Source organism: Lepidochelys kempii, chromosome 19, assembly GCF_965140285.1.
Source record: "Lepidochelys kempii isolate rLepKem1 chromosome 19, rLepKem1.hap1, whole genome shotgun sequence".
NCBI lineage: Eukaryota > Metazoa > Chordata > Testudines > Cheloniidae > Lepidochelys > Lepidochelys kempii.
The window spans coordinates 1566740-1577664 of record NC_136398.1 but is presented as its reverse complement, the minus strand read 5'-3'; the positions used below and the strand labels follow the sequence as shown (position 1 = coordinate 1577664).

The following is a 10925-nucleotide window of genomic DNA, read 5'->3' as shown; positions in this document are numbered from 1 at the left end:
TCACCACTGTGTGTGTATACAAGGAGGAGGAGTAAAGGAGACAATTCCTAAGAGGCTCATGGAGCTGCATAAACACACGCTGTACCTGAAAGTAGAGGAATTCAGGAAAACCTCACAGAATAAATGGAGAAGAATGACGGAAATTCTTGAGTGGCTTAGAACAAACAAAACACAGAAACATCTCCAACTGCAAAGCAAGACATGAGAAGAGAGACAAACGTGACTTTTATTGTTTTATATACAAATGACAGATGTTTGTATTAAAAAGAGAATCCACCCAACCTTTAGGAGCAAGATGGCTTCGAGGTCCAACCACTCCTTGTAGCTCAGTGCCCCGAAAAAAACGGAGGGGAAGTGTTAAGATCAAAGATGAAGGAAAGGGGTGAGCCACTTTCTTCTCTACTAAGGTAAGAATTCAAGTGGATCATTCTGAAAAATGAACAGCCTAATCAGATTTAAGAAGGAAAAATCAAAAGCCAATTTGTCAACTGTATAGTTTGGTTTAAAAAAAACAAACTAAATATCAGTATTAAAAAAATAACCTAACAGATTTACAACCTGCATGGGACACACAGAGCCACGCCCCCATTCCGGTATAAAATGGAACAACAACATCTCTCAATGGTTATTACAGACAATGGTGATGGCAGCAGCAAAACCAGCCGATTGCAGGGTGTGTGTTGCCAGCTGTGGGGGAAGAATGTCGCACTCAGGAACCAGAGATGGGTGACACCACAGCTTAGTCCTCCTGCATTTCAGGTGATTTTAAAATGACACAAAGTACATGGTCCAATGTAGCCAAACAAGACTATCCCCCCCCCCCGACCCCCCCCAAACACACACACACTTTAGTACTTTTGAGTGAACTACTCCTATGTGCAGACACTCGGTGGGAGAGCTGCCCATTGTGCTCATTCAGTCAACTGATGTTTTTCTTAGTGTGGACTCAACGTGGGGGCCTAGATCCGGGAAGCTTCGGCACCGATGAGTCTAGTAGTCCTGCAGAGAGGGGAAAGGGCAGGACATTAATACCCCCAGAGTAGCTTTCACAGCTTTCATCAGCTTTCACACGCAACGGCATGAAGCACACACATCATTCTTTGCACGCAGGCAGAGAGAAGAGAATTTTACTGTAGCTGAACACCCTCATCTTCAAAATCTTCAACTAAGAGATATGTCGACCAATCACCAATAGTTTTCAATTTACTAGATTAATAATCACAGCTGGAAAGGGTGTGAAACAATTTTTCTTGAGTAAAATATATGGGGCTCTCAACTGTCACCAACATCTGGTAACAAGCAACATAAATCCAGCTATGATAAATCCACAAGGAAATTGCTCATTTCACGCTAACTATTCCCCCACCATGAAAATGAGAGAGCATAAACCATGGCAGATGCAGACTCTAGAGTGCTGGGGATTAGCCTGCAACCTCAGACTACAGACTAACAATAAAAATAATGACACAGGAGGACTGATACTTACAGCTCGTGGCTTTTTGTTTAACTTGAGATCAATCCTGTGATGGGAAAGAGAAGAGAAATGTCCATTTCAATACATTACACTTCAATGGGAGTTCCAAGAACCAGCTACAGCATATGGCACAGGCTACAACAAAGGCTATTTGGTTAATTCAATCCACGTTCTCCGAACTGGACGAGCCAAATCATTGTCCCAACATTACTGGGCAAGGACCAACAACATCAATGAGAGCGGACTCTTTACACCTTGCCGAAATGCATATTCCACCCACTCAATCAGAGAAACAGTTATCAAAGATTCATAATAAAATCACAGGGAAGTTATGCAGCGTGCAAAAATGGGATTAAAATGCATGCTCTATGTTAATTTGTTAAGAGATAGATGTAACTATGCCACAGGTAATTATTCAGACATAGTGGTAATAGTTACTTACTTGGACTATACAGAGAAAGAGGATTTTGAGACAACAGGTATTATAAAATCAAGGGGATTGGCTTTATTACATTTCTCCAGAGGAAAATATCCAAATTGATGCCACTAATCTCTTTAGGAAGCAAAGCCAGAAATCAGTTTTTAACTATTTATTAAGATAAAGTTTATCTGTAGTTTTAAAAACAAAATAAAGAGGCAGAAGAGTAAAGTTGATTTAATTTTGCTGAAGTTATTAAATAAAATGTTACCTCCATCATGTTTTTCTGTTTTTTAAAAAAACTTCCCAGCCTAACCTAATATACATACCTACAATTAAACAGATAAACTATGGGTTAGAAAGGTCTCAGAAAGGCACATCGGTGTCTACACACTAACAAGACAGCACAAGTACTAATTCAAGTCAAACTTACTCAAAGTCATAATCAAACATGCCAGGCGGGCTGAGGGGCAGCATTTGAAAGGAAGAAAGCAATAGCCATTAATATACTAATGAATTCAATAAATAGGTTGATTAGCCACCCTAGCGAGATTATAGAAAAAAATAAAGCCAATGTCCAAATGCCATAAAGTTCTTATTTTATATAGAATATGTTATTTATTTATTTACCAGAATTTGGCACAAAAAAGCACTCCGGACTCGGCAGTGCAGAGCCCCCCTCCCCAAGTGGATTGCTGGGAAATGAGGTGTTAAACAGAGGAAGAGTGGTTTATGTAAGGTATTTTTATACGCAGAGAAAGGAAGCCATCAGCTATTTGGAATAGCACATTAGCTTCCAGACAGAGACTGAACTTTCGATGCACGCAAAGACAACCAAGTGGGCACTCAGAAAGCAGAGGCTCTCTCTAGATTATTAGGGCAGAAGCAGAGAAGTTGGTTCAGGCAGCTAGATGGAGGCTGTCATAGAAATATTTAGCAATTTCGCATTCAAATATGGTTGTATGTATGCACACACACACTTTTCACTTATAAACCTAAAAAGAAAACACTGTGAATTGTTTGAATCTAGTTACCAAACAGTTACACTCCCATCAGCAGACTCTAGCATCCATACACACACGCTCGCACATCCACCATGGCGCTCTGTTTCCAGAGAGCTCCTCCTGGAATCCAACAATTGTATTGGTTAGAAAGAGGGGAGTTAACATGACGCTTCAATGGTATTAAGTCCTAACTCAGTAGCCTTGTTGCAACGGAACGTCTAAGAGGAAGCAGCATTCCTGCGGAAGGTGAGCTCTTCCTCGGCTGATGCAAGTCGCTGAATTCGGGATGCTTTGGTAGGGGACGGTATCCCTGGCACTTGCACAGCAGAGTGGAACTAAGGGCCCCCATGAGCAACGGCCAACGCCGTTCACCTGGTTCACCGTGTTCAGATGCCGGACGTGAGAGCTGGATATTCCCGCCACGCCGGAACAGCACCAGTACTGCTAGCAGAGCTGGTGAGGTATGAAGTAGGAAAGCTTGGACTACTTTGCAAGCAGTGTCAGCCATGCCTGAAGACAGCCCATTCCAGCGGCCACCAAAGCTTCAGTCAGCACTCAGCTTATGCAAACGACTGGGAGAGCCGTGAATCAGGATTTGCAGTCAGAGGGCAGCCCCAGTGACAGACTTTCAAGATTTCTTATATAATACTTTCATCTCAGGACATTCAAGAGAAATGGGCAAACAAGGAGGTGTCTGTTTCCAAAGAGCATTTCCCAGTATATTTCATTTCAAAGCACCTAGAGTTACATCATTAATTTCTTGCGACTAGCTTCATGTTCCTGGATGGTGCCTGGAATTTTTCCTTTGCTGGAAGGATTTTAGGAAGTAGTTAGTAAGAACAGTCAGTTTTAATGTCACAGAGCTGTATCAAATACAGTTAGACTTGTCAGATTCAGTAACTGGCCACACTAAGGCATTTTAGAATAACAGTCAATTAATTGTAAGTGACTTTGTATTATTTAGATTTCTCTCTCTGCTTTACATTCTAGGATCATAGGAACTGCCATACCAGATCAGACCCGGCTTCCATCTTGTTCAATGTCCTGCTTCCAACAGTAGTCAGAATCAGCTGCTTCAGAGGAAGGTACAAGAAACCCTGTAACAGAATAACTGGCCCAGAGTGGGAGTTTCTTTCTAACTCCTGGCGCTAGTGGTTGGCTTATGCTCTGAAGCATGAAGGTTTATAAAGTTTTTATTAGATCTAATGTAACTGTGAACTTTCTTATTGCCCACATAAAGGCTTACTGCTATTTGAATCCTACTAAGCCTTGGTCTCAAAGATCTCTCACCGATGGGAGTTCCACAGGTTAAGTATGCTTTGTTTCAAAACTAGTTCCTTCTGTCAGTTTTAAATGTGCTGTCTATTAGTTTTACAGGATGTCCCTTTCCTCTCATATTGCAAGAAACCTATAATGTTATCTACCCCTTCACATAACACAAGAACCAGTGGTCACCCAATGCAATTAATAAGCAGCAGGTTTGAAACAAACACAAGGAAGTACTTCTTCACACAGTGTACAATCAACCTGTGGAACTCATTGCCAGAGAATGCTGTGAAGCCAAAAGTATAGATAAGTTCATGGAGGATAGGTCCATCCATTGCTATTAGCCAAGATGATCAGGAATGCAACTCCACGCTCTGGGTGTCCCTAAATCTGACTGCCAGAAGTTGGGACTGGACAACAGGGGATGGATCATTTGGTAATTGCCCTGTTCTGTTCATTCCTTCTGAAGCATCGGGCACCAGTTCACTGTCAGAAGACAGCACACTGGGCTAGATCATTGGTCTGATCTAGTATGGCCGTTCTTATGTTCTTAAACTATTGTTACTTCTGAAATTGTTTCTAGCTACCTACAGGAAAAACCAAAAAGGTCTTTCTAGACTACTTCATGATTCCTAGCTCATGAGGAACTAAAAGGAGATATAACTGAGCAAACGTTTTTAAATTGTAATATTATAGCAGGAAGGAAATCCTGGATCTAAGAATTAAAGAGACACTGACACCGCAAAATCCAGTCAACTTCAAAAAGGGAGTTGAATGTATCAGGCAAAACACCTGCCCATAACCCAGCAGTTCCCAATTGTGAGTTGTGACCCCAAATGGGGGTGCGCCTCCAGCAGACGGGGCAGCAGTGATCCCGAGTGTGCAGAGGACACCATTTTGCTCTGCAGTGTGTCCTCACATGTATGGTGCATGCGAGGTCACACAGCCTGGAGGACACCATTTTTCTCGACAAAATGGCATCCTCCACACAGAGTGACTTTGAATGCACAATACATACGAGGTCACATTGTGCGGAGGACATCATTTTGTAGAGAAAATGGCATTATCCATGTGGTGTGACATTATCTCTAATAGGCCATCTCTAAAGCCACCTATTTCGGAATTGGCCACCCAAGGGCAACCAAGTGAAGGTTGTGAGATCTTTACTACTTCTTACATGGCTGTGAGGTCAGCTTCCTTACAACTGCGTTCAAATGAACATGAAAAGCAAGGCAGCTCCAGAACACCACATGGAACAGAGGCTCAGTCTGGAGCCAAATGACAACAAAAATGGCTTGGGAGCAAAGTTTGGGTGAAAATATCCAGGATTTCCAGGACTTTTATAATCACTGGATTCCCAAAGCGTTTTTGTTTATTTCCTGATCCACTTCCCCAGACAGATCTGTCAACGTCCCTACCTCACTCAATTCCAGAGAACAAGATGCAGGCACCAAGGGGACTGGATTGTAACCTCTCCCCCTGGGAGGCAGGCCAGTATTATTCTGCTTTACAGATTGAGAAATTGAAATGGCACAGAAAAGGGAGGGGTCCTGTCCCAAGGCCATACAGGTATCTTATCAGAGCCGGGATTAGAAATCAGAAGCTCTTGCCTTCCAGTACCCTGCTCAGTCCACTAGCCCAACTATTTCTAAATGTCTCCCACTCTTATCCCTCCCGGAGATTATGGGAGCAGGGCCAGATAGGTTGTCTGATGTCACCCAGTGAATGTAATAAATTTGATTCAGTGATTTGCAGGTTAACATGAAGCGAGAAATCAGATCGTCATTTGCACTTAATGACCCCAACTAACCAGTGGTCTGAACTGCTCATTGCTTGAATACATTTGGCTACTTTCAGGCCATAATGCCATTTGGGCAACAACCAGCTGTTCAGAGGACGTGGTGAGGGCAGCTGGCCCCACTAACCTGTGTCGATTTTTGTTCTTCCGTTTTTTGTGGCTGCTGTGGTGACTCCCCGAGGAGGTGGAAGATGCGGCTTTCTGCGGTTTCACTCCCTGCACAGTCCCATCCAGCTCTTCAGTATCCTCCTGGCTGGGCTCATTCTCCTGATTGTGAAAGTCTGGAGAAGCATCACTCTCTGTGCCACTACCTGGCTCCTCTAGAACACAACAAACCCACAAGAGCACAGCTGTTACTTCCCATCCGTTCAGCCCCACCACAGACCCTGGTGAATCCCTTCGCACCCAGAATAAGGAAGCGCTGGAGCCAAATCCCGAGTGCAGCAGCAAACCGCATATGGAAGCCACATGGAGGGCAGCTTAACGTCTCCAGTAGATAGCACAGAAAAAGGTCACTAAGCGGGACTAAGCAGCATTTCCTCAGTGTGGCAAGTTACCCCCTTAGAAACAGATGCATGCTAGAATCAAAGCCAATTCAATCAACACCTGATTCAGGAATAACCCGGGTAAAAATGGATTTACTGCATACCAATTTCTATAGTATATGCCACACAATGCCCTTAAGCACCCAAGAAAGAGCAAAAACTCTCAGCCCCAAAGGCAGAGAGCCAGCCCCAACAATCCCTTTTATCGTGGCTTAAAAGTTGGTGCACTCAACCTCTACATCAAAGCCGAACAGTGAGCGATTCTGCTAACTCAGGAGGGAAGATGTAAACTTGTGTGAAACTTGTGACAGATGCCAGGGGTTCTGGGCAGCAGGCACTCAGATCCACTGACAATTACTTACCATTTAATGTCAGGAAAGAAAAAGAGCCAGAGCTCCAACCCCCAGAGCCTCACCTCCCAAAAATACCAAACCCACTTAAACACACTTCACTTGCAGTCAGCAGTTCAAGCAGACACAAAAGATAATGCCATTGCTAAAAGAGAGGTCTACATTTTAACATATACACTTGTAATGAGTACAACTGTGACCTTATTTAGAGCAACACAATTGCTGGGGTGTGAAAAGCAGCATACCTAACCGACAGGGAATCACAAGGACCAATTAAAACAGTGCTGGAAGGGGAACCCTCTAACAGGACCATAATTACCCTTGGTCGTGCACCTGGTAAGGGGAGAAGCATAGGCGCTGACCCCATGGGTGCTCCAGGGATGGAGCACCCACAGGAAAAAATTAGCTGGTGCTTAGCACCCACCAGCAGCCAAACTCCCCCCATCACAACTCCTGCAACAGATGGCCCCCGCTGATCAACTCCTCCCTCTCCCTCCCAGCGCCTCCTGCACGCAGAGGAACAGCTCCGTGGCATGCAGGAGGTGCTGGGAGGCAGGAGGAGGACCAGCGATGGGGCGTGCTCAGGGGAGGGGGCGGAGAAGGGGCAGGGGTGGAGTTGGGACGGGGCCTGGGGCTGCGCAGGGGTTGAGCACCCCCAAGGAGAATTAGAAGCCGGTGCCTATGGTGTGAAGAGAACAGACACGTGACCTAATTCCTCAGGAAGCAACTTGCTTCATTCCAAGTTAGTCAGGTGGTGAGAGGAAAGAAGTAGCAGCTTACGCTTTTCAATGAGCTGGTCCTGAACTCCGGCCAATGCACTGACTGCCTAGAAAATCAGAAGGCACATTAATAAAGACAGATTCCCATTTATTATTTTTTTCAAGATCTCAAAAGCATGCAAGGCCCCTCACAGCACAAGAGGTGGTTCTTTGGTCTCTGCTCCAAAGACCCTGCAGTCTAAACTCAGCATGTCACGACAGGAGAGGGCATTAAAGCCAAAAAGGAAGAGAAGGGAGAATGCCAATGAGGGCAGAAATAGGATCGTGAGACACAGAAGTTTCTTGATTTGTCTGTCCCCCACTCCCTCCTCTCAGAGACATTTGGGCATTGCGGCAGATGTGAATTTTATGGGCAGATGGGAGATGCTTGTGAGAGGAGAAGACAGATCAACAGAGCCACTGAAAGGGCACAAACTATGCCAAGGGGAGTAGTCCTAAGAACAGGGAGAGATCAGCCACCCCAGGGTTTCCTCTCAATGAGGCCAAAGAAAGTAGAATAAACAGGCTATTTTCCCCTTGTTAGGTACAAAGTGAACAACTGAAGGAAACTCCATGAAGAACAATTCAGCACAACCTGGAAGAAAGGAGAAGAGTGAGAAATGATGGAGGGGAGAGTGTACAATATAGGATCTGTTCAGCTCAGATTTGTCCTCCCCGATGTTCATGGGCAAAGGCCAGGCAGTTCTGCCCAGGAAGCTCAGGACTTGAGTTGGCGTTGCATGCTGCCAGGCCACAAGCGCCGTACTCACTGCTGCGGAGGTGACCGAAGATTTGCTGAAGAGTCGTTCAGCTTCTTTAAATTTCCGGTTCCTTCGGTCGTTTTTGCTGTTCGAGTTTCTGAAATACACAGCACGGCCTCATTGCAAATACTCAGTCACCATGTCAGACGGTGTTCTGTTCCCTTATCTACCCACGCAAGGCATAACCTGCAGGTTAGGACAAGGCAGAAAGACACTGCAGCCCAAGGACACTGCACAAAAGTCCCTAATGGACCAGTTACTAATCCCTGAGAATGCCCTACACCTATGTCCTTACAGTTATCTGAAGAGAAATCGTGCCTGTTACATGCTGTGTCCCCTGAAAACATATGGAGACTTGGGGAGCTCCACGAGTCCCCGGTACCCATAAGGCCCCCTTTAGTGCTGGGAAGAGGGAGACAAGATACAAGTGCACAGAGAAGTTTTACTGGCTGATGTAGTTTCAACTGGTCCACACACAAGCCATCTTAAGAGAAACAATGCCCTGTGTATTAGCTAACCTCAGGGACAATCCCAATCTCTTATTTTTTTAAAAGTTCCACTTATCAAAGCTGTTTAGAAACCAGAACCTCAGGACTGGGATGGAAACATATTACGAAGCAAAAAGCCCAAATGTTACATGCCAGAGTGAAACTACTATCCCCTGAACCAGGGCACCCAGAAAAGTCACCTCTCTCCACTCACTTCTGGTTTGTCAGGTAGCGGTCCCAGCCACGGATGATGTTGCCGTACATCTGGGTGTCCTCTAAGTAGCTGCCCTCAAAAGCATAGATCTGCCTCTCCAAATTCGCTAGGGTCTCCTGGTATAAGAAGCACAGAACAAAAGAAGACGAGGCTAATGCCAGCATATCCCCAGAGCCGGTCAATGATCCCAGGGGTACCAGAGCTGGCCACTGCCAAGGGACTCCCAGGAGTCTGCAGAGGCTGTGAGCGCTCTGGACGTGGGTCAGCTCCCCCAGATCTCATGGTTCATGCCTGCTGCAGGGGAGCAGGCAGGGAGGGATGGGCACAGATGGAAAAGGGGGAGGGGGAAGGATGCAGGAGATGCCCGGGGATTCGTGCCTGTTGTCATGGAAGCGGGATACCCCCCAGATACCGCTACTCTCCAATGTGCCCTCTATATCCCCCCCGTTTTCTAATCCCCCCCAGATTCCCCCATCCTCACTGCCCCCCAGAGCCGCTGCACCCCCAACCCACTTCCCCCCCCAGAACCGCTGCACCCCATTCCCCACCCCAATCCCCACTGCCCCCCAGAGCCGGTGCACCCCCAATCCCCACCCCCCCAGAACTGCTGCACCCCCAACTCCACTTCCCCCCCAGAGCCGCTGCACCCCCAACTCCACTTCCCCCCCAGAGCCGCTGCACCCCCAACTCCACTTCCCCCCCAGAGCCGCTGCACCCCATTTCCCACCCCAATCCCCACTTCCCCCCCAGAGCCGCTGCACCCCATTTCCCACCCCATTCCCCACCCCAATCCCCACTGCCCCCCAGAGCCGGTGCACCCCCAATCCCCACCCCCCCAGAACCGCTGCACCCCCAACTCCACTCCCCCCCCAGAGCCAGTGCACCCCAATCCTCACTGCCCCCCAGAGCCGGTGCACCCCATTCCCCACCCCAATCCCCACTTCCCCCCCAGAGCCGCTGCACCCCATTTCCCACCCCAATCCCCACTGCCCCCCAGAGCCGGTGCACCCCCAATCCCCACCCCCCCCAGAACCGCTGCACCCCCAACTCCACTTCCCCCCCAGAGCCGGTGCACCCCAATCCTCACTGCCCCCCCAGAGCCGGTGCACCCCATTTCCCACCCCAATCCCCACTGCCCCCCCAGAACCGCTGCCCCCCATTCCCCACCCCAATCCTCACTGCCCCCCAGAGCCGGTCCCCCGGCCCCTCCCCTGGGCTCTCCAGCCCCATTCCCCAGACGCCCCCCTGGCCCCACGGCGGGGCTGCGGGCCCAGCTCGACCCGGGGCGCGGGCGGGAGGCCGGGGGGGGGCGCGGGCGGGAGGCCGGGGGGGGGCGCGGCCTAGCCGCCTCCCCAGCCCGCGGCCTCTCGTAGCGCGGGCGGCCGGGACGCGGCGGGAGCGGGGCGGCCGCGCCCCCTGCCCCTCACCGCCAGCTCCTGCTTGCGCTTCACCAGCTCGGCCAGCTCCCGGCGGGTGTCGGGGATCTGGGGGGGGCCCCCGGCCTTGGTGTGCAGCGCCGCCATGATGGGCTGCGGCCTGCGGCGGGGCGGGAGCCGCGCCGGGGGGAGGGGGCCGCAGCCGGGCTGCGCTGCCGGCCTGGGCCGCCGGGGGCAGCGCTGAGACCCGGCCGGGCCCCGAGCCGCGGAGCCCCAACTTCCCGCTGCCCCGGGAGGGGCCCCCCGCGCCGGGACCCCCCCCGCGCCGAGCCCCCCCGGGACCCCCATCCACCCCGCACCGAGCCCCCCGCGCCGGGACCCCCCCCGCGCCGAGCCCCCCCGGGACCCCCATCCACCCCGCACCGAGCCCCCCGCGCCGGGACCCCCCCCCCGGACCCCCCATCCACCCCGCA

The 10925-nt window shown here is 49.4% G+C and overlaps 1 protein-coding gene across 4 annotated transcripts; it reads right to left on the bottom strand.

Moving 5' to 3' along the window:
- Positions 1 to 206: 206 nt before the first annotated feature.
- MEAF6 (MYST/Esa1 associated factor 6) lies at positions 207 to 10665 on the bottom strand. Of its 4 annotated transcripts, none has more exons than XR_012155662.2 (8): positions 10504 to 10665; positions 9077 to 9192; positions 8384 to 8471; positions 7636 to 7681; positions 6088 to 6280; positions 2164 to 2221; positions 1487 to 1520; positions 657 to 999 (listed from the first exon to the last, which is right to left on the bottom strand). XR_012155662.2 is itself a non-coding variant. In XM_073318034.2 (8 exons), the coding sequence occupies exons 1-8, from the start codon at positions 10597 to 10599 to the stop codon at positions 991 to 993; spliced, it is 612 nt and encodes a 203-aa protein (XP_073174135.1). In that variant the 5' UTR covers positions 10600 to 10665; the 3' UTR covers positions 657 to 990. The 4 variants fall into 4 exon arrangements, 3 of the variants coding, with proteins under 3 accessions (XP_073174134.1, XP_073174135.1, XP_073174136.1); XM_073318034.2 differs by lacking the exon at positions 2164 to 2221 and adding an exon at positions 2326 to 2355; XM_073318035.2 differs by lacking the exon at positions 2164 to 2221 and having other exon boundaries at positions 10504 to 10663.
- Between the last annotated feature and the right edge of the window lie 260 nt (positions 10666 to 10925).